Here is a 24,166-nt window from a genome sequence, read left to right as displayed (position 1 = left end):
AAGTAATCGATAAAGTAACTAGCTGCATTTATGTAGGAAAACCATTGAGCTCAATGTTAAATTGTGTTTAGAAATGTGTTGAATACTGCAGCCATTGTACCTATTGTGTTTACAAAGTTTATTGCCTTTTTGCAAAGTAATTATATGAGCGTACTCATATCGAGAAAAGTACATTTTTTATACCTGTTGGTTCTAAAAATAAAACAACTATATCTTTTGATATAAAAACAATTGGCCTAGAGTTCAGTCCTTGAGTGTGTGAAACCTTTTGCTGACTGAGTGTGTACAACAAATGCTTTACACTGTCCTCTGGTACTGCCTTACTGCTCGACCATGCTACTACTTTAGAGAGTAAGGTCACACCTGGCTTTAACCTCCGTTATACCTTTGGGGTTTGAGGACTCTATACACACTGTACCTTATTCTAGTCCAATATATATAGAGCCACTTTCTCACAGTCTTTCAAGCTGCATGATAGGATGTGCAGTGAAAGGAGCCACAAGGAGCACATGTCCGAATTGCTTCCATCACTTTACCTGTATTCTTTTCTATTTTTTCCCTAACATTTGGTTTACTTGTGGCCCAAAGAAGTGCTGACCATCAAAGGGCATTTTCAGCAAGTGCTGCTGAATGTCTTGTTTGAAACCAGAGATACGAAGCCAGGCATGTCTGCGCAAAAACGCTAGAATGAACTCCCATGGCAGCAGCATCTAGGGCGCAGCAAATGGTAGTGTTGGATATCTGCTTGCCCTCAGATACCATCTCATGTCCACTCTCTTCTTGTGCTCCTCTTCGAGGAGCTCCTCTATTTTGTTCCAGTGGGCACAGCCATACTCCGATTTATTAATAGCCAACTGGTTGGCAAACTGCGCTGCTACCCTTTTGCCTGTGGCACTTTGCGCTTGTTCTCTTTTACAGGAGCTGGGGGCACCCTCACTGGGCTAGGAGTTGGCACTTTCACAAGCAGTAGTGACTACTAGGGAGTCAAGTGGGATTTCGCTGTGAACATAAATAGGGCCAGTAGGGAAAGAATTATTTATATATTTTTTTAATCAACCCTGGGTGTTATGACTGATTTGGACAGAGTCCTTTAAGACGTCAAGAATGTGGCATAATATGCACTTAAGCATGAGGAGGTATTGAGTAGAAGGTGTGTAGGAGAGAGTTTATAGGAGGAAACCCTCCTCCAAGGTTTTTGTATAAAGGGCCGCTCTACCAACAGGCTCCTGATCCTGAAGGTGTGGTGCGACCACTATCCTCACTTTTGTGAACACTCAAGGGACACACAAGGGCCAAACTACTGTCCGATTGCTTGCCCTAAGCAGTTAGTCTTGTCCAATCTAGAGAGAATAACAATTTTTTCTGAAATAGGTTCGAAAAGCCAGCAAACGTTGTGCCTCGGAATCGCAAAGGGCACAAGAAGACAAACCCAGAAGACAGCTGGCATTCACAGATTTGAGGGCCAGGCTGGTGGATGAAAAAACAAACTTCCCAAATGCCTATGTGTTTTGATTCACGCTCAGGCAGCATAGTAGGGAAGGCACAGAGAATAATTTTGCTGGTGGACGTCTATACCACCAGATTCTCCAGAGTCGGGTGTTGCTAGCTGGGTCACCTGGTGCAGGGCAATGGCAACGTGCAAACTGCCTTTTAACTGGCGGCCTGAGCACGTTTTTGACCAAGTGCCCAATAGAGTAATCATAAATGGCTAGATTAAATAAAATTAGTGGCTCAGTGGGAGCCTAACTGGGTTGAAGTACTTCTGTGAAGATATTAGTCTTTCATAGTGGTTAGCTTTAAATCTAGAACCTCTGCTGCCCTTTGCAACACAACAGCAAAAGAGGCAATCTCCTTTTTGGTAACAAACAGAACAGTGGCTGGTTGTATACTGGCACAGTTCAATATAAGGTTCAACAGTTACACCCTTGGTGCTACAAAGGAACTAGGGTAGCCACCACTCTAATTTTATTAGATGTCCCAAGAGCAATATATACAGTTTACCCGAGCACCTTAAATTCAATAATGTCCAGTAGTCTAATTTATCTACAAAACAGTTATTCGGTCGGTCTTATTTGGTTCCAAAACATTTAAGGTGGACTATGCTGAAGGTCTTAAATAGCGTCCAAACTTGAAAATGGCCTCTATGCTCTGGAAATACTGATCACAAGACAGAGCAACAGCGGAGATTTCTCAAACAGTGCATTTGCAATGGTATCCCTCTACACTGAGCAAGTTCTTGCAGATAAACGTTCTATATCAGAGGCTGGAACGGGAACCAACAGGGAAGGAGCCTGAACTGGCACCGATAAAGAAACTATGAGCGGGGCCTGCAGCAAGAGCGCTAAGGCAGGGTCCAGAGAAATGCTGCTCTTAAGCGGATGTTTGGAGTGAAATTCAACAAGGCAGCCATGCTTTGTCCGCGGTGGCTGCATTCATATTTGCCCGCAGCCCTCATGAGGCTGGTGCCCCTTCATTCATCTTGCTCAGCGGGGGTCCGCCAGTCCATGGGCCCCCGTGACATCATCTGAGGAGGACTGGTGGTTGTCCTATGCAGGGCATGATGTAGACTACCTCTGGGCCCCTAGACACTGTTTTTTGTTGATTCTCCTCCTCTGGACACGTAGGTGAGTTGGGAGTGGCACGTTGGGACTCAAAAGCTGACATTTACTCGAGGGGGAGGAACCTGCTACATTGACTTCTGTGATTTTTCCATGGTCAGAAGGCCTTCTCTCCCTGTTGTAGGGCCTGGTTGGACTTGGGGGAGAGGCTATCGCAAGACACACTACTCCCCACCCTATTCCTGAACTAGTGGCCTTACATTCCAGGCTGCTCTGCACCATGTCCAGTGGCTTTTGTCCCTTGTTGGCACACCTCCCCTTGGACCACTGGGGGTAGTAGCGAAGATTTATGGCAGCCCGATTCTGCCTCCCCCCACCTCATGCCAGCATGAGGCGCACTCAACACACTAAGAATGATGCTGCCAAGAGCACCTCCTAGCGTGCAAGAAAGCAGGGCACTGGCTGGGAAATTTGGCGTACATGTTTGACAAACTTTTAGTCACCATCAATGCTTCTGAGGAACGGTTAGAAGGCAAAATTGACTCCATGAGTGGAGCTGGGACTTATTCGTGAGGATTCGAGGAAGGTCTCAGAGAGGGTCACTGCCCTGGAGAAGACGATACAGACACTGATGCCAGCTGTTCAGTGAGCAGACCATCGCATCACAGCTCTGGAGGTGCAGACTCAATGCCTGGCCATGCTCTTGGATGATCAGGAGGGGTGGCATAATAATGTTAGTATTGTGGGGCTACCCGAGCATGCGGAGGAGGACTCACTGTTGGCTTACTTGGAGGCCTGGCTTCAGGTGGTCGTTGCTCCAGATGGCCTCTCCAGATTCTATGCATTGTAGAGTGCGCACAAAGTGCCACTATGGGGGCCTCACTCTGGGGCCCCGCAGCGCCCAGTGGAAACCTACCTCTTGCACTTTTGGGATCGGGATCCTCTCTGGCAGAAGGCATGTGCACACAGCTCCTTTACGGTGGACAATGCTAATGTATCTCTATCCTGATTTTACTCTACAGGTTCAAGCTGCAGGTCATGGGCCTGCTTTTCCTGGACCGACTGCAGGTCCAGTCTGCGGACAAGGTGCATTTCTTCACTACTTTATCTGAGGCATGGGGCTGGATTGAACTATTTGACACGGGCATGGTATGTATTGAGCTGCCTCAGCCAAAATGCTCTGCAGAGCACCTCAACTTCACCCTCAAACGCGATGCTCCTTCCACCTCGACCGATGCTATTCTCACAGCCAAAGAACTACACAGATTGATCTCCAACTGCACGACAAACTTGCACCCTGTCCCAACCCTGACAGACAGCGCCCCAGAAAGGCCACCTGGTTCACCGCCAATCTCCAAGAAACGCACCTGCAGACGTCTCGAGAAGAATTGGCGAAACAGCAAAACTTCAGAAGACCACACCACATACAGGAACACCATGACAGAATAAATAGTAAGTAAGTAATAGCTTTATTCGATAAAATCATATCATAAAAGCATTTCATACATCTTAAAAAACATTTTTAAAACAGCAATCATCAGCATAAAAACATTTTATAGACATAGCAGCATATTGGGTATGGAAGCTCGGTCACTGGATTAACAGTTTTCTTGCAGCTCTAAGACGCCAGGCCCAGCCCAAGAATTTTGCCATGCAGGTGCAAATGAAGGGTCTAGCATCCGTACGTAAAATACGCAGCGCTTCTAAATGAGAACGAGTTCCCAGACACCTGCAAAGGGGCTTCGACCACCTATGTCTCGGGGCTGCATAGACACTACACTCAAACAACATATGGGGCACAGACTCTACCCTTAGGTCACAAAAAGGGCAGTAAGGTAAAGTTTGGGCGGGCGGTCTCCAAGTGGACGTAAACTCGCATAATGGAAGCACCCCCACCCTAAACTTGATGTACAGTGATCTGTCCCATGAGCTCTGAATAGTGTCCAGATAAGATTCCCTTAACGGTAACTCTTTGACCGACAAAAACAGGATTACAGATTTGCAATGGTTTGTACTTCGAACCCTCTCACTGTCTACCCATGCCCAATAAGCCTTCTTTAGCTGTTGTTTCGGGGGTGCAGATTTGTTGGCCCAAGCCTCTCCTATGAGTATAAAAGGGGGAGGCCCTAAACACTCAGGACCCGGGTCCGTGGATCAGTACAAAAATAAAGTTTGGTCTGAGTTTAAGCAGTATTAAATAATTCCAAGTAAACACACACTCACCATTAAATTTAAGAATGAGTCGGAATAATGAACCAACTTATACATTTCATACATTTTGGCATTTTAATCATGCAAGGTCAGAGTGCGATCCAATTGCAGCCAAAGTTGAGAGTAAACATATTGTAGAATATACATGTAATTATCATGTCATTACATTCGGTATTCGAAAACGGTGCTCTCAGAGGAAAAGGGGGGGGGGTAAGTGAGTGAGTGAAGGGGACAAGGTAAAGGTGTGGTGACAAAGTGGTTACATCCAGATTGACAATTGAAAAACCTCTACAATCAAATTAATGGGCAAAGGTTCCCAAAGTCACATCACACATAGATAGCAAGAGTTCATCGTTTATTTAGCTCCTATGGTGTGTAGAATGGAGGCGTAGTTCTACGTTTCGACCCCTGATTACGCTAAAGGGCAGATTCGCGGCCTCATGGTGGGGTCTTCATCAGGAAGAGAAAGAGAGCGTCGTCAAAACGGTCATCAAATGTTCCGTCTGTGACAAAGGGGGCTCCCTCGAGCTCCAAGTAGTATTGGCGTGTAGGTCAACACACAGCCGATGGGCACAGGTAGTTAGATCCTCGATTGGTATTTTAACTTAGAGACGGGAACGCACAGCCGTGCTGTATCTCCGTCGGCGTCCTGCATCCGAGTGTGGCCCAAGCCTCTCCTAGTCCTAGTTTGTGCAGCAACTTTTTGACTTCCCTGAGCCAGATGATTTTATGTGAGCCCGGTAGTGACATAATGTCATTCAAGGCTTCTGCATAACTTCTAAGTTCCTGCACATTCCAGATTCTGGACCATAACAGGAGTGGACGTAGTTTTGCTTGATCGCAAATAGCCCGAGTACCTGCGTCTAACAGCAGTGGGATTGTTGGCGTGCTGTGGGGCAAACCCATTAGATCTTTATGGAAGTTATTCTCAAGATGAGCCAAAGTATCAACTCTATGAGTGCCCCACAGCTCGGCACCGTAAAGTGCCGCGCTCACAACCCTTGCCCTATAAATATCTAGGGGAGCCCCAATAGGTTTTAGTGATGAGGCTCGCTGTTCCTTGAGCAAGGCACCTGCCACCCTTTTGTGAGTCAGGAATACTTTTTGGTGGTGTGCCTTCCAGCTCATGGTGTCACTGATGCGTATACCCAGGTAGTCAAATTCTTTGACGCGGTCAAGTGGGACAGAATCTAGGGCCGGGAGAAAGACAGACTTTTTGGGCGGGTTAAGAACCAAAAACTTAGTTTTCCCTATGTTTATGGCCAACCCCCTTTCATCGCAGAAGGCCTTGAAGCTGGAGAGCAGCGATTGGATGCCCATTGGTGATTTCGAAATTAGGAGGGTATCGTCCGCGAACAGGAGCGTTGGAATTTTCCTTCCAGCCAGGGTGGGTGCATCTGATGGTTGCTGGAGTAGATGCTCCACCACTCCGTTAATGTAAAGAGAAAACAGAGTGGGGGCAAGCACACACCCTTGGCGGACGCCCCTGTCCACGGGGATACGAGGTGTTTTCTCTCCCTGTCCACCCCATCTAATTTGGGCAAAATTCCGGTCGTGAAATTTTACAAGGAGCGAGAGCAGGTAGGGAGGGAGGCCTAACCCATCGAGGACGTTCCATAAGAGTGCGCGTGGTACTAGGTCGAACGCAGTCCGCAAGTCAATAAAGACTAGATACAGACTGCCCCCTCCCAGCACCACCACTTTCCAATAGATCATTAGGAGGCGGAACGTCTGCTCGATTGTGCCTGTTCCTGTTCTGAAACCCGCTTGAAGATCTGACAGGATATGGTTTTCATCGGCCCACTGGATGATCCTGCCCAATACCACCTTTCCTGCTACCTTTTGGGAAGAGTCCAATAAGCTAATTGGCCGGTAGTTCGCTGGGTCATCCCTAGAACCTTTTTTAAAAATAGGTACGACTTCAGCGCCCCTCCAAGAATCAGGAAAGACTCCCCCCAATAATACTTCATTCAAAAGGGTGGCAATTAGTCTACTCCAGGAAGATGGATAATTCTTGATTAGGTCTCCTGGAATTCCGTCAGGACCGGCCGCTTTGTTCGGGACAATACATTGGATTGCTCTCTCAACTTCCAAGCTGGTAAATAGACCATCATGGCACCGGGGATCAGTAATAGAATTAGGCAGTAAACCCATGGGTGGGCAAGCTAACTGGGATGGACCTGGAGGAGCAGAGTATAATGTCAAAAAGTGGTTAAACCATACGCCCCCTGGGATGTTACAAGTTAGCTGCTGGTCAATGGGCTTTTCCCTAGATCTTAATAGGTCCCAGAACCTCTTGGCATCCTTCCTATTGCTTGCCTCTACAAGATCTCCCCAGAAATTAGAATCGTAATCCTGCTTGGCTTCGAATAGGGTTTTTTTTATAAATTTTCCTAGCAGCCCTAATATCAGCTGCGTCTTTGGACTTTAATGTGGCAACAAGTTCCCTATTAGCTGCACGACATTTAGCAGTATACCACTTATCTGTTTGTTTCGAGGGACCCCTACGAGTAGATTGGGGAACAATGAATAAATCACTCAGTGCCAATACAGTCTCAGTGAATAGGGGTAAGATCTTAATATCAGTTGGCCTTGAGGTGTCCATCCGAGACTCCACTCCTTCCAAAATAGTCCCGGCTTGGGCCATCCTTGTTTCGTCGGATGAGACTTTCACCCATTTCAAACGCCTGCTACAGTTTGTGGGGGCTAATTCATGGGAAGATTTCCACTTATGGCCGGGAGGGCCTTGGTTTCTAGCCTGCCAAGGAGATGAAATAGTTAGCGATAAAGGGTTGTGATCGCTATCACCTGACACTATGACCTCCATGTCTTGGTGGTGTTGCCAGAGGTTATAGTTAAGCATAACGAAATCAATCCTTGATGTATGGCCTAGTCTGTTGTAGGTGTGAGCACCCATATGGTCAGATTTGGATCGCCCGTTTGTCGCTCGCAAATTATGCTCCATACAAAGAGCATTGATCTCTATTGCGTTTTGCGACCATTTAGGGATCGGGTCAAGGCTCAGAATAGGGATGCCTCTCCTGGTGTCCTCCTCGAAAGTGTCCAAGATATCTTCTCTGGCCAGAGGTTCAAAACAGCAATTAAAGTCGCCTGCAAGCATTACATATGAGTCCGCACTGCAGGCAGCCAGATTGCGGTTTAGGCCTGTAGAAGGTAGATGGGATGCACCGCCTTTAGCACCCCTCAGGTAAATATTGAAAACTTCCAAGCTTCTTCCCCCTTTGTGGATTATCGATAGCCACTGGAGATCAGGTGACTGGGTATTTCTTTCTATTACTCTAAAGCCCAGTGCAATATTAATCCAAATAATAAGGCCGCCTGAAGGGCGACCTTTAGATCCTTGTTCCTGGGCAGCGGGAATAAAAAAGGTAGAGAATCCCACTCGGTGTCTTGGCTCCAAACACCAGGTTTCCTGGAAAAGACAGATGTGATAGGGTTCCAGAAAATCATTCCATTCGGGGATATCAAAGTTACGACCGAGACCAGCCACATTCCAACTTAAAATTTTTAGGACAAAGTCACCGGGTGGAGAAGCCTTGGTAGAAACAGTAGGCATAGGAGAAACAGTCGTAACCTCAAGTTTAGGAGACCTCACAGGTGGCTCAATTTGCTGGTGATTAGGAGTCACATAGCAGCCAGAACAGGTAGGACAAGATGGTTCGATATAGGTAGCTGTAGAGTGGGACATGTAAGGTAGGTGCGGCCAATCTTCCCTGCCGGGATTTTTTGTTGTGTCAAATGTGGATGGCTCCCCTTCACACCATGGGCTGTTTGGTCGTCCCACTTCATTTATTACGAACTCAGGACCAATGCATTCATTGGGGTGGTGCCCCTGCGATGGTGAGATTTCCCTTCGGGGTTGCTTGGCTGGTTGCGCAGGGAGTCAATCCACCTCCTCTAAGCTCCCGAATCTGTTATAAGTAGAGAGACCATTCCAGTGTAGGAGGGTCTCTTTCTGGCCCCGGGACTTATTCGACCATGGATATTGTTTAACCAATGTCCAATTATCCCCCTGGTTTCGGCTTGGTCGAGGGGGATAAAAAAAGGATAGTGGTTTAGGTATGACCAGGGAGTCATCGTTACTGGGCCAAGAGCAAATGTGATGCGCCGTGTGGGGATCTTCGAAGGTCACTACTACGCAGTCCCCCGGACTGGATTTCAGCGTTGGACCTACCCAGGGAGTTCTGCGAACCATCAGTACGCGACTTCTTCGACCATTGGGGATTGGTCTGTTTACATTTAACCAGTGCATTATTTTATTTTTCAACGACCAGTGGTTTTCAAATTGGCCGTTACCTATTGTGGGAACACCCGTCAGAACAACCACATAGTCGTTTGCCTCTGGGGGGAGGTCAATATAGCCACCTCTAAAGTTGTCTGTAGCTGGGGGGACTTGGATTTCACTAGGAATCGACCTGTTGGGTATTTTGTGTTTGGTATTTTGCTGGTGTCGCAAAGAGCCCCGTGGAGGAGCCTTTGGTTTATCACGAGCTTGCTCCACCGTAACGGTCCTTGGTTTAGGGACGGGCTTTATTGTGGGTGATACCGAAGAGGGAGTTTGATTGGTTTGGGGTGCAGCAGTTTGTGGCATTGGGTCAGCAACAATGATACCCTGGTTTTCAAGACTTTTCAACCCAAGAGTGGCCAGAGCAATGATGCTCTTCTCCATTTCTAACAAGTTATTTTCTATCCTTGAAAGTCTTAAATCTAGGGGTGACAAAAGTTTTTTAAGTGTCTCCCAAACCACCTCTATAAATTCTTTATTATTTTTAGTTAACCCATCTACTACAGGGTCCTCACCTGGTGGAGTATTAAGGAAGGGAATAGATGGATCCTTTTCCTGTCCCTCACTAGATGGCTGTGCATTAAGAGTATTCTCTGCGCCAGCATTAGGTGCTGTGATGTTAGTCAGTGGCAGATCTTTTGGAACAGCAATTTTCGCTTTTTTGCAGAAATAAGCAGAGCGAGAATTGCGTTTCCTCTTTGGTTGCTTGCCACTAGAAGTAGTGTTAGGTAGATTTATCGGAAAGGGTACAATAGGGACTGGGTTGGGCACACTAAATGATGTCGGTGGAATTACCTCATCTTTACTTCCTAAGGCAGGTTGGGGAGTAGCCGGGGTCGGTGAATGATGAACATCGACCTGAGTGATTATACAATGTGGGCGGGCTGGGCGCTCAGGGGTGACAGAAGTGGCTATGTGGCCTAAGGAAGATTTCTTAGAAAGTGCAATTACTTGGGACACTCTTCTGGCAGCTTCTAATTCTAGCGAGACCCGGTTTTGGAGTTTGGATATCTCTTCGTCAATGGCTATGTTGGTGCGGGTAATAAAGTCATCCATGGGGCCACTGATCTGTGACCCACCTTTAGAAGTTTTACTACGAGTTACCCTTGAATTCATAGCGCTAGGAGCACAGTGACGAAGGTAGGTATTTTTCCCCTCAGTAATTGTATTGGATCCCGAAAATAACGAGCGAAAAGGGGTGGGCCAGTCCAGTCCTCTCAGTCCTCGAACGGCCTCAAACGGCCCGCTCTTTGCCCGGTCTTAGCCCCGGACGCTCCCGCTTAGCGTCACTCTCCGATATTTATGGGCCGGTGACCAATGGGCCGTGTTGTAGGAAGGTGGGGGCGGGGCCTTCAGGGAGAGCGGGGCCAGGTGACTCAGCCTCCGGGACCGGGACTCCTGGGAAGGTGAGTCCCGGTTCACGCTCGCAGCCCTGCAGCCTCACACGCCCCCACAGAAGCAGCCAGGCAGGAGTGAAGGTGATACAAATCCGAAGCGGGACCCGCGCAGCGGGTTCCGCGAGTCGTGAGTACAGGCAGCCCTTAAGAACAAACAGCACCGGCCAGGTCAGTGAAACAGCGTCCCACGAAGGAAGGGTCCAGGCGCCTTTTAGGTTGCAGGAAGGTGGGGGCGGGGCCTTCAGGGAGAGCGGGGCCAGGTGACTCAGCCTCCGGGACCGGGACTCCTGGGAAGGTGAGTCCCGGTTCACGCTCGCAGCCCTGCAGCCTCACACGCCCCCACAGAAGCAGCCAGGCAGGAGTGAAGGTGATACAAATCCGAAGCGGGACCCGCGCAGCGGGTTCCGCGAGTCGTGAGTGCAGGCAGCCCTTAAGAACAAACAGCACCGGCCAGGTCAGTGAAACAGCGTCCCACGAAGGAAGGGTCCAGGCGCCTTTTAGGTTGCAGGAAGGTGGGGGCGGGGCCTTCAGGGAGAGCGGGGCCAGGTGACTCAGCCTCCGGGACCGGGACTCCTGGGAAGGTGAGTCCCGGTTCACGCTCGCAGCCCTGCAGCCTCACACGCCCCCACAGAAGGAGCCAGGCAGGAGGGAAGGTGATACAAATCCGAAGCGGGACCTGCGCAGCGGGTTCCGCGAGTCGTGAGTGCAGGCAGCCCTTAAGAACAAACAGCACCGGCCAGGTCAGTGAAACAGCGTCCCACGAAGGAAGGGTCCAGGCGCCTTTTAGGTTGCAGGAAGGTGGGGGCGGGGCCTTCAGGGAGAGCGGGGCCAGGTGACTCAGCCTCCGGGACCGGGACTCCTGGGAAGGTGAGTCCCGGTTCACGCTCGCAGCCCTGCAGCCTCACACGCCCCCACAGAAGCAGCCAGGCAGGAGTGAAGGTGATACAAATCCGAAGCGGGACCCGCGCAGCGGGTTCCGCGAGTCGTGAGTGCAGGCAGCCCTTAAGAACAAACAGCACCGGCCAGGTCAGTGAAACAGTGACAGAATAAAAGCAACTCATCAGATCAACCAAACGAATCTTCATCCAGTGCAAGATCACCGTCAACTCCAGCAACTCGAAGGAACTCTTCAGCATCATCCAAGAATTCACCAAACCCCCCTGACCCACCCAGCGAGGCCACGGACATCACCCATTCCCAGGACCTGTGCAAAAAGCTCAGCTCCTACTTCCATTTGAAAATCAAGTCCCTCTACGACAACTTCAAGGAACAGACACCGGACTCCGAAACCCCCCACCCCTCCAACAACACCAACCAACCCACCATCGCCGCCTGGAGCCCAGTCACCACCAAAGAGACCATGAAAGGCATTCACTCAGGAGCACCCACGGACCCCTGCCCTCCACACATCTTCCACAGAGTCACCATCACACTGGAACTACGACACACCGTCAAACCACCTTAGAAACCGGCACCTTCTCAGATGACTGGAAACGCACAGAAGTCATGCCCCTACTCAAGAAGCCCTCTGCAGACCCTTCGGACCTCAATAACTACCAACCAATCTCCCTCCTCCTCTTCGCTGCCAAAATCACATAGAAGACTGTCAACGCCCAACTAACGAAATTCATCCATGACCCCTCCCAATCTGGATTCTGCAGCAACCCCAGAACCAAGACCGCTCTACTGGCTGCCACAGATGACATCCACACTCTCCTTGACCAAGGCCACACCGTGGCCGTGATCCTGCTCGACCTCTCCGCAGCCGTCCACACCGTCTCCCACCGCACACTCGCCGCCAGACTTCATGACGCCGGCATACAGGGAACTGCCCTCAAATGGCTCTGCTCTTTCTTCACCAGCAAAACCCAAAGAATAAGACTGCCACCTTTCCTCTCTGAACCCACAGAGATCAACAAGGATTGTCACTCAGCCAAACGCTCTTCAACATCTACATGGCCCCCCCATGCCATGCCATGCCACCATCGTCAGACAGCACAGATTCAACATAGTCTCCTACGCCAACGACACCCAGCTCATCCTCTCCCTCATCAAGGATCCCGTCAACACCAGACTCAGCTTCCAGAAAGGAATGATGGACGTTGCATCCTGGATGAGTAGCAGCTGCCTGAAGTCCAGCTCTGAGAAGACAGAGGTCCTCATCCTCGGATTTAGTAAAGGCCTAGGCCTTTGGCATTTTTTTTTACAAAATTCTCTACAAGGCAGACAGCTTTGAGGGGATGAGCAAACCCAATACCTGGGGGAGGTAGAACTCCTGAGAGTGTTAGTGACACAAAATGAGGCACTGGGGAAACCAGTAGATACAGAAGAGGTCAGCCAGGCCATCAATCAATCAATCCGGAGTTTGTGATAGCGTGACTACTTACCTGTGAGGGTCTCAAGGCGCTGGGAGGTGCAGTTCCAGTCCATCAAGTAGGGGGTCTGTCGAAGAACCAGGTCTTGAGGTTTCTCGCAAAGATGGGGAGCAAAGTTGTTTGTCTGAGGTGGAGCGGAAGGGTGTTCCAGGCTCTAGCCGCGAGGAAGGAGCGGCCTCCCGATCTGGTCTTTCTGGAGCAGGGGACCACGGTGTAGGAGAGCTGGGCTGGTCGTAGGGTCCTTTGGGATGCGTGGAGTTTGAGTTGGCTGTTTAGGTATGCTGGTCTGGTGTCGTGGAGTGCCTTGTGTGCGTGGGTGAGAATCTTGAAGGTGATTCTAGCCATGATGGGGAGCCAGTGGAGTGCGTGCAGGTGCTCGGAGATGTGGCAGTGTCTTGGCAGGTTGAGGACCAGTCTTGCGGCGGCGTTCTGGATGTTTGTAGCTTGTGGGTGAGGTTTTTGTTTATTCCGGCGTAGAGTGCGTTGCCGTAGTCGAGTCTGCTGGTGACGAGGGCGTGAGTGACTGTCTTTCTGAGCTTGTGGGGGATCCATTGCAAGGTCTTACGTAGGAGGCAGGGGTTGTGAAAGCAGGAGGATCCGACTGAGTTGATCTGGCAGTCCATTTTGAGCTTGGCGTCCAGGATGATTCCAAGGTTGCGTGCGTGGTCCATGGGGGCGGGTGGGTATCGGAGGGCCACCAGGTGTTGCTCCAGGCGTCGGTGTTTGGACCCAAGATGAGTACTTCTGTTTTGTCGGTGTTGAGTTGTAGGCAGCTGCTTTTCATCCATTTGGCGACAGCTTCCATGCCTTCTTGAAAGTTGTGTCTGGCGGTGTTGGGAGTCGTCTGCGTATAACACAATGTTGAGTCTGTAGGTTCTGACAATGGGGGCGAGCGGAGCCATTTAGACATTACGCTAAGGCTCGACCTAAAAAGAGGCACCATCTATATCCTACTGGCACTCATGTTTGTGGCAAGCCATCACTATGGCAAGCGTAATAAAGGACACTTTTGAGAACTTTGAATATACATGGGGCTCACTAGTGGAGTACTTATCACCAGGGCTCTCCTTGTTTGTTTGCCCAATGCACGTCCCGGCGCTTCACCTCTTCCAATTTAAAAAAAACGGAATGCAAGGGAGGGTAGAACTTGAACACAAAGGTGATCCCACAGGGGAACATCTCTACTTACGTAGTAGTTAGATTACGGATTCCTACATCAAGGAGCACGACAATGGTAGTACAGTGCACCCTTAAATTTGGGGATGGGTTGTGAGGGAGGGGTGGGAATTAGGAGAAATTGTATAATTTACCACTCTTACGCTGAAGTAACAACCTGGGGCTTTTTCCTTAGATAAGCCTCCTTGCGATTCACTTTTTTTCTTGAAACAGAGGCAACTGATCATATAGATTTACTGTATTGAATCGTAATCGTAACATTGTATCGTAATGTTCTATGTAGTGATATACTTTGAATAATCTCAATAAAAAAAAGATTGACAAAAAAACAAATGGCCTCACTGTGTTATCTCCTTGAGTATTGGGCCGTTCTATATTTTCACTACTCGCCTTACCTCTTGTGATGGAACCTGGTCAGGGAAAAAACCACTGGGGCGGATGCCACTAGGATCAGGTGGTCCTGTAGTGGACAGACTGCTGGGTAAGGCAAAGACTTCTGAGTGACCACTAGGGCTTTGCAGTCTTCCTCCTGTTCTGTCAAACTCTAAAAAAGACTCCATGTCGTGTGCATCTGTGGTGTAAAGCTTATCTGCAGAAGTGCCTGAAGATCATTCACCAGTGATGGGTCAATGCCATGTGTTCAAGTTATCAACATAGGATAAATGTATATACAGTTAATCATCACAGGACACATTACATAGCAAGTGGTTATCCAGAAATTCTTGCAAGGTTAGTAAGGTAACATTTATATTAGCATTCAAATGCATGCTCAGCCACCAGAGGGCCTTGCTGGCATCAATTATCAGTCTCGTGATGAACTATGAATTTGAAGGCATAAGGACTACCATTTTGGGGTCACATCTCGAAGGTGAGTTCAAGGTGAGGAATATGCACTCTCTGAAACTTACCATGAGTGTGACACTGACATTGGACAGGCATCTCAGTTCGAAGTTGAAGACCATGATCATGATTCAGGTAAATGCTTTGCTGCTAAACTTTTCTAATCTAATGCTTTGTGCTTTTTCACAGGGTTAACTGGACAACTATTCACACAATACTGCTCGTTTACTGATAAACTTCTTTTCCTTGCACCATACTATCACAAATCTACTGCGGTTTCTATGTCTGTTCTTATGATGAGAAAAGAACAGACATTACTTGTCCTTAATTACAACAGACTTGTAAAATTCTACAAAGCTTTCCATAGGCTATATTAATTTTTCTAACATTAGATAATAGAAAGAAAACGATTAAAGGAAGGAAAAGCGATGCTCTCAGCAGCAGTAACTGACCTTGAATAGTGGCCAGTGTACTATTGTTCATCAGAGCAGGGCTGAGAGCGCCTCCTAGTGTCCCTGGATTAAGACTGAATAAGGCACCTCTGTGATAAGGGGAAAATGAAAAGAAAAGTGACTATCAGTACACTGTCATCAGTAAGAGTAGCAATAAGAAAAAAGTATAGAAGGGATACCTTCAGCGAGCAAGAGAAGGCAAAGGAAGTAAAACAGACCACAAATGAATTTAGGATTACGAAGCTAGCATATCATGCAATTCTCATTTTGGCAGCCAATTTAACTTATTTTCATTATACTGTTCATATGTATGCATTCATTGGTTGAAAGGCATTATTACTTAATTGGTTAAAAAAGCCTATAACATGACCCACAGTTAAACAGATGTTGTTTCCCTAGAACAGAAAATAATCTTCAGATATCCAGCCCAACACATTTTGATTTTCTCATTTCAAGTGAAAAGAAAGAATCGTGCATGTAAGAAAAACCAAAATGTGTGACTTAAGTGAAACATTTTGATAAATGTCTATTAAATTGAGAATCTGATAAAACTGCAAAAAGCAGAAACCCAGCCACTTTTTATCATAACTGACAATTGTCATATTGTCGATAAGAATGGAATGAATGCCTATGGCAACTGATTTTGCTCCAAGGCATTTGAATTAATGTCAGTGATTTAAGGCATTATGTATAATTATGCCTTAAACACTGACATTAATTAAAATACTGCGGTCAGCCTTTTGAACATTTACCAGATGAATAGATGAAAGCAGACGTGTCTCTCTCTCTCTCTATATATATATATACATATATATATTTTCTCCTTCCTCTTACAAAGTTTAGCATATTATGTCAGTTTTTACATGCCAGTGCTAATCAAAGGAGAATAAATTGTATGGTTTGAATCAATGCTAGCACCTTCAACAACATTTTTTAATGTCCTGGTCCATCACTGAGCAAATCAAATTACATGCTCGCACTACTGGTAAATACACTATCATCTGGATCAGATTGACTATATCATAATGGATTGAAAGGTATGATGTTATATATATAAGAGCGAGGGAGAAACAGATTTATGATATGTATATTTACGGGGTAAAGAAGTATCTTACTTTGTATTTCACTACATTCTACAGTGCTGCGGATGCCACACCAAGCACTGTGCTTTGAAATGTTATCAGATGCCTAATATTTTCCCTAAATATTTAGAAAGGAATTTTCTTTCATGTACAATTGCTGCCTTTACACCAATAGATTACAGCAAAGCATCCTTTGAGAGAACGACAGACCCACGAACAAACTTATAAACAGCTTGAAGAAAGTACAGAAAGGGGCCACTGGTTCCCATTTATTGGGTATCCACTTCCTCCTATGCCTACCTAATAAAGGCAACCTTTTTATGCTTGGCAGGATGTTCAAATCTGCAGCCATAGACCATGAAGCACTATCCAAGTCAGGGGTACTCTGTTGTCTTTGAACATAGAATCAAACCCTGGTTAGAACACAATGCTATGTTATCAGATCCTCGCATTCCCTTCTGGGCCAGTATTTAAAATATAATGGCAGTCAGGCCTTCCATTGGGTAAATATGCCTCTCTCGTGCTTCACCCCTCAGGGTGAACAACCTTCACACTGTCCAGGAAAGATGCAAGAATGATTTTTCTCCTGCCTATACCCATATTATCATAATTTCCTTTCAATTTCTAGGTTTATAAACATGCACTACCCATCTTTTGCGCAGGTAAGTGTTAATACAAAAAAAGATATCATGAGAGACTGCATGTATGAAAGAAAGAGTGATGAGAGAAAGTGATGAGAGAAAGTGCAAAGATAAAGGTTCTCACCCAGCTGCAAAATGTGAAGGTGCTAGGAGGCCAGGGCTAAGTCCTGCTGCGGCAGCCATGGCAGCAAGACTTGTGTTTGCAGGCAGCTGTGTGGCCGCCACTCCCTGCAGTGCGTTGGCAGTTGCTGTATGCAGTCCGGATGCAGTCACCACTACTTGACTAGAACCAAGATGAGACGTCAACGGGGCAGAGGTGGTGTGTGTTGTGCTGGTCTCTGTGGCACTGGATGCCTCTGTGGTGGAGGCGGATGCAGAAGGAGACGGAGTGAGTGATGGCGATGTCAGGACTGAGCAAACCGAAGGGGCTGTGGAAATCACAGTTGCAGTGTTGCTGGAGGCTGTACCTGTGGTGCCTATAAAAAGCAGTCCAGTTAGCTACACGAATTAACGCATAAGGTGGCTGATTTGAAATTGTAAGAGACCCCTTCCATTGAAACATTACGCCTATAGAGAGCATACAAAGAAATAAGAGCATAGGATGATGAATGAACACACTAAGACATAGCCTGTGAAAAAGATTGGTGTTATCAGTCAGCAGGTTGTCTTGTAATGCTAAAAATACTTTAGAGATAACTGGATTTGTCCAAATAAAAAAAATATCCACACAAACAAGGACTACTAGCCATTTAGACACAAGTGTCTGCTCTCTTTATTTTCAATAACAGAGAAGGAATCAGGAGTTAATAGAAGCAATCCTACTTAAGCGTCTTAAATCTGCCTCTATTCTATCTCCAGAGGAAGAGAGCAGATAAATGAAAGATATAAGGCAGTGCACTTTCAAAATGAAATAATGTATTCAGCACCTGTTTAGCGATGGCTCCCGATTTAGTACTTAGTTTGTCTTGTTGCTTCGCTGCCCCCCCTTGCCAGATGCCAATGCCCTGATTGGCATTCTCCCATGCAGCATGTAAATGCTGCCTACCCATGTATTTCCAGGTTCTGTACATTCCTTTCTCCTAGCCTTGGATCAGTGCACTAACTCACGCGTCCTAGCAACATGTCAGAGCTCACACACAGCCTTCGCTAGAGTCATGCCTTAATATTGAAGTTTAGGCTCCTAGCTTACATATTCTAAGTCAGTACTGGCACTCGTAATCCTCTTGATAGGCTTGTGGGATCATTTTCTATACTACAAGTATTTAACTCTATCCTCTTATGTGGTGCATCCCTCTCAGGCACAGGCATGAGCTATCTTCTTGGCTCTATACAGTTGTATGCTAGATATCCCACCAATGTGTTTCTAGAACATGCATACTTGCATTCACACTTTCCTTCAGCTTTCTGCGCATCCTAGCTTAAATGAAGGGATAGAGACTAATTAACAGGCAACATACACCTTTTAATAGGCAAGTCCGCTATACTGCGTACAACAAAGGAAAGTTCCTACAAACCATTACCAAAACGTTCCACTGTTTACAGTAGCATAACCTACGGATTCTCAACTTGTTCTGCATCTTTAGTGTCATGCTGAAGAACTAAACAAGCAGTTAACAATTTCTCAGTGTACAGTCCCTTTAGTATTTGCACTTCAGATCTTCAAATAAAGCAAAAATGTTTACACGCCAGGATGCCAAAGACGTATTGAAAGATTCATCGATATTGCCAAAATCACCAAAATGAGTGTCCCTCAGTTACCTTGGTTGCGTCAGCAAAGGTCTTCCTTCAGTCCTTCAAAATACTGCCAACAAGTGAAACACACATGTAGGAAGCTGGCTCTTTATACACTTTACCAAAATGAGGTATGGTGCTCACAGAGTCCAGTAGAATCCAATGGGAGGCTGAGGTAACCTTACTCTCTACGTATGGTAGTGTGAACGAGCAGTAAGGCTGTATCAGAGGGTAGTGGTAAGCATTTATTGTACACACTCATTCAGTAAATTATGTCACACACTCAAAGACTAAACTTAGATCCATTTTGGTTGTATAAAAATATCAAGTTATTTTATTTCTTAAAACAAGCCAAGCTTGGCACAGGTAAGTGAAATAAATGCTTTCCAAAATATTATGCAGTGTTTACCAGTGAATGCAAGTTCAAATGCAGTTGTTTGAAATACAGGTAAGTCAAGGTATTGAAATTACTGTACAGATTACTTTTTAAGTTATTTTTTCTACTCAGTGTGATATGCCTAGATATCACACTAAAAAACACAAGATGATGGACGGAATGTTGCACAATGGCAAAACATTCACTCCCAGTCATAGATCTTGGTTTAATCCATCGTTATTTTGCTCACCAAGCCACCCCAGTTCAGACATGGTCGTATGCAAATCAGTCTTGACCCTGTGCCTCATGGGAACAGTCCAGCCCGAACTGCCAAGCCATGTCTTCCTTGGGCCGGAATCAAGCATCCTAGGACCGGTTTCTGGCTATCAGCCGTCTACAGCCAGGATATCTTGACTCCAGTGGCGTAGTGAGCACGGGACCCACGTCTGGGCATACCCTTCCCACATAGGGTGAACAGCAAAACACACAAGATGATGGACGGAATGTTGCACAATGGCAAAACATTCACCCCCAGTCAAAGATCTGGGTTTAATCCATCGTTATTTAGCTCACCAAGCCACCCCAGTTCAGACATGGCCGTATGCAAATCAGCCTTGACCCTGTGCCTCATGGGAACAGTCCAGCCCGAACTTGGACATTTCCTAGAGAAAAAGTAAGTAAAATCAGTTTTGCACAGTTGTAAAATTTAAGGTTTCCATACAAATCAACTCCACACTTAGAATTTTGTTTTGAGAAAAACTGTCAATGGGTTCTTTTTGAGAGAAATGAAGTTAACGGTTACCAGGTAAATACTCGGTCTTTGGGGTGGAGTTTTAGGGGTTAGAACAAGGGTTCCCCCAGGGTCAAGGATGCACTCTCAAACCACCGTCAGTGGCACTAGGACGGCCGGGTACAACGTGCTGAGACCCAAAGTTATCCATGGGGAATAAGGGGCCTCCGGTTGGTGGCTGCTCATGAGCAGGCCACAAGGTTGTGGGAGCAACGCTCCTGGTGTTAGGCTCAGGGCAAGGGAGATTCTGTTTAGCACACAAAGTGCAACTGCAGTGGTGAAGGGGCGGCTGGGCGCAGGATGCTCTTTTGGCGTTGGGTGCCCTGTTGTTTTCAAAGGAGATTTTCGGTTTTGGTTTTTAGCTGCAGGCTCAGTCCAGGAAGATTTCTGGGAGGAACCAACAGCTGGGCAGGTAAGTTGGAGGGTTCTGGGACGTAGGTGCACTTCGGGTTCTTGTCTCCATGGTGCAGGGGTGTCTTTTGAGGTCAGATTTCACCTCACGGGGCCACTTGCGGTTGGGGTCTCCGTGCAGAGGGTGCAGGTGACGTCAGGGAATCCTGGAGGGGTCAGCCCACGGTAGACTCTGACTCTGGAGTGCTGGGGGACCTCGCTGGGACCAGTGAGCCACTCGAGTTCAGGCCGTAGGCAATGGGTACAATGGTGGTTCCAGGCGTCGGGTTTCTTAGTCCTCAGCAGGCTCAGAGTCTTTCTTGGGAGTTTCTTTTGAACAGAGCTGCTGTTCACAGGAGATCCGTTCTTTGTTGAAGGCAGCAGGTCCTCCCCGGGTTCTGGAGGTGGCTGACTGCAGGACAGGACGACTTCTGGCACAGGATCTCTGGAAACTGCAGACGTGCCAGTAGGGCTGGGGCCAAGTCAGTTGTTCTCTGCAGTTCCCTCTGCTGGGTGTCTTCTACTGTACTTAGGAGGTGTTTTAGGGATCTCGAGGTCTGTAGCTAATGGGCTACTGACCTTAGGGTGACTACACCCTTGGTGTGCTCACCCCACATGGGGGAGTGAGCACAATCCCTAATCCTGATTGAGGAGTCCCTGCCATCTGCAAGATGGGGGGCACTGAACAGTGGGTTTCACCGTGCCTCCCCCACCTGAGGGGTGGGGTTGGCAGAGGTGTGCACACCTTCTGGCCTGGCAAATTTTTCCCACCTGTCTTCCTGCCGAAAAGGAGGGGAGACAGGAAGAAGGCCTGCGTCTAATAGCAGGGGAGGCTAGGGATCGCATTACAAAGGCTGCAAGGCCTTTGAAGCACCCCTGCCACAGGTGGCTCTTCCTGGCCTGGGGGAGGTGTGAACACCTCCATTCAGGAAAGGCTTTGTTTCTGGACTCAGGGAGCGAAGGCTCCCACCCCAGGTGTCCAGAAACATGTCTCATGGTGGCAGGCGTTGTGTACCAGTCATGGAACACACCAGAGGCTGATCGTTTTTCAGGGGGAATCCCTAAGATGCCCTTTGAGTGCATTTTTCATTAAACCCCACACTGGCATCTGCGTGGGTTTAATGTGCTGAGAAGTTTTATACCAAACTTCTCAGTTTTCAGTAAAGCCATTATGGTGCTGTGGAGTTTGTAATGACAAACTCCTTGCACCATATACTCTTAATGGCAATACTGCACTTACAATGTCTACAAATTGGCTTAGACACTGTAGGGGTACAGGGCTCATGCACCCGTACCCTCACTATAGTGCACCCAGCTAAAGGGGTGGCTGACAGATGCCAGGGCAGTGGGTTGTAGGCATGGCACACAGGGGTGTGTGCCATGTCGACTCTTCAATTTGTTCTGCACAAAACACGCAGCCTGCAAAGGTAGTGTGTGTGTAAAGGTACAGGGCCTCTAAGGGTGGCACAATAAGTGCTACAGCCCTTAGAGGTCTTCTATGGCCATAGTGCCCTTGGTACCCATGATACCTTTTACAAGGGACTGATATGTGGCAAGAGAGGTGCCGATTGGGAGTAAAAGATACAGTTTTGGGAAAGAACACTGGCCCTGGGATTCTGATTGGCAGGGACCCAGGGCACATCAATTCAAAGTGCACCAGTAGTCTGGCAAAAAGTGTGTGTGTGTATGTGGGTGTGGGAGGGGAGGGGGTGTTACTGCAACAGAAACCCAGCTTCCTACAACAAGACTTTGAGCAGTATACTTTTAGAGAAAGCCTATAAGAAGCACCGTGAGGTGGTGTAACATTTTCTCTTGGATACATTTTGCTTGCTGATTGATTGTGGCTTGACTGAATCAGATGTTAGGTCCCTTGCAACTTAGTATTGAGAGACCTAAACTATAAAAAAAATTAATAAATGTGAACAAAATATTTTGCTGCAGACCGAAATAAAAATACGCCGTAATGCTGTGGAAACATCAGTAGTGTGCAGAGGATAACATTGTAGGGTAGGCCTTCATGTTTCCTATTCCTGTTCTGCCCCTGGTGAAAAGAGCAGAAAAAAATCTACAAAGACCCGCTAGTAAAGTTTACACAAAAACTACTCCCTCTGGCACAGTCGGCCTTGCTATAAGCTTCCCATTTCGAACCGCCCCTTAACTTACTATTGATTTTAATTTCAAGTCGTTTAATTGCTAATTTGTCTGTGTTGTACCACATTTCTCACGGAGGGGGGTGGGTTACATGTGAATCCAGAAATGATTTAATCCGCCAAACTACTTCGACAACCATTTGTTTTTCCAGCTTAAACCATTTGTGGATTAATACGCTGAGCACTGATTTTGTAACCGTATCCCTGTTTATTTTTGAAGGTTGAGTTGAAATGAGCTTGAACTTGCAAACAAATGCCACCAGTTGGAGAGGGAAGTTGGGATCACTGGAGATGCTAGGACATTGTCAGTTGGGCCACCCAAGGCCGTGGGACGTCGGGTGCAGGGATGTCTTTAGTAATCAGGTTTTTCTTACCGGCTCCGGTTGCGGTGATCCTCCAGAAAGGGGCTGCAGGCATCAGTTGGAGACTTCAGAAAGGTCAGGGATCACTAGATCCCAGGTCAGGATCTCCGGGGAGACCTCGTGGTGTTGGGCCTCTTGAACTCGGGCCGTGGGCGTCGGGTGCAGACTCGCAGATTTGGAGATTTCCTAATTGCAAATTCTTGGGATTCGCAATTAAAAAAATCGTAAAATGGAATGCAAAAAAGTGTGTTTAAAACTTTCTGCGATTCCTAGGGGATCGCAAATTACCTACCTCATGAATATTAATGAGATAGGACGCAATTTGCAACCCCCTAGGAATCGCAAAAAGCATGGGGATGGTGGCCTGCTGGGGTCAGCAGACCACCATGTCCGTGATTGCTTTTACATTAAGCAATCTTTTTTTGTAAAGCAGCCCGTTTTCCTTAAAGGTAAACAGGATGCTTTACAAAAGAGAAAATGAAAACCTTTCCTTTCATTTTCTAAGAGCAGGCAGTGGTCCGTGGGACCACTGCCTGCTCTTAGAAAATGCATCTACAGACATTCCCATTTGCAAATTAGTTACAGCCTACTTGAAGTAGGTGGTAAAATGCACATTCATGCATACAGATGCAATTCGGTGTTAGGAAGGGACGCCCTAAACACGCCCCTTCCTAATAGCGAATCGCAAATCCATTTTGGGATTCGGTAACAGGTTACCGAATGGCAAAATAGGGTTTGCTGCATCAGAAAGGCATTGTTTTGCATTAGCAAACGGCCGATTCTGCGAATCAGCCGTTTGTGAAGGCATAAAATGCTTGATGCGTATGACCCTTAGACAGTGTAAGGGGTACAGGGCTCATGCACCTGTAGCCTCACCACTGGTATAGTGCACCTAGCTAGAGGAGTGACTGATCTATGCCAGGGCAGTGGGTTGCAAACATGGCACATAGGGATGTGTGCCATGTCAACTCTTCACTTTGTTCTGCACCAAAACACGCAGCCTGCAAAGGCAGTATGTGACTGTAAAGGTAGAGGGCCTCTAAGGGTGGCAAAATAAGTGCTGCAGCCTTTAGAGGCCGTCCCTGGTCACAGTGCCCTGGGTACCTGTGGTACCATTTACCAAGGACTGACCAGTGGCCAGAGTGCGCCAATTGGGTCTGGTCTTCAAAGCAGTTTTGGGAAGATAACATACACCCTGGGTAACTGATTGGCAGGAGCCCAGGGCACACTCAGTCAAAGTACATCAGCAGTTCAGAAAAAAAAGTGGGGGCGACCATGCAGAAAGAGGGCACTTCCTCACACTTGCATATAAGGATGAGGTAGGAACCA

The 24,166-nt window shown here is 47.3% G+C and overlaps 1 protein-coding gene across 17 annotated transcripts in view; it reads right to left on the bottom strand.

Moving 5' to 3' along the window:
* POU2F1 (POU class 2 homeobox 1) overlaps nt 1–24,166 on the bottom strand; it is a 693,535-nt gene that overhangs the window by 19,759 nt on the left and 649,610 nt on the right. For all 17 annotated transcript variants that reach the window (XM_086935563.1, XM_086935552.1, XM_086935555.1 and 14 more), the window contains 2 exons: nt 17,163–17,514; nt 15,316–15,404 (listed from right to left, as the gene is read on the bottom strand). In XM_086935563.1, the coding sequence (XP_086791689.1) occupies nt 15,316–15,404; nt 17,163–17,514 (441 nt within the window). The remainder of the gene's footprint in view (nt 1–15,315; nt 15,405–17,162; nt 17,515–24,166) is intronic.

The sequence above is a fragment of the Lissotriton vulgaris genome, chromosome 8, assembly GCF_964263255.1.
Source record: "Lissotriton vulgaris chromosome 8, aLisVul1.2, whole genome shotgun sequence".
Lineage (NCBI taxonomy): Eukaryota > Metazoa > Chordata > Amphibia > Caudata > Salamandridae > Lissotriton > Lissotriton vulgaris.
This window is presented reverse-complemented; position numbering and strand designations above follow the sequence as displayed.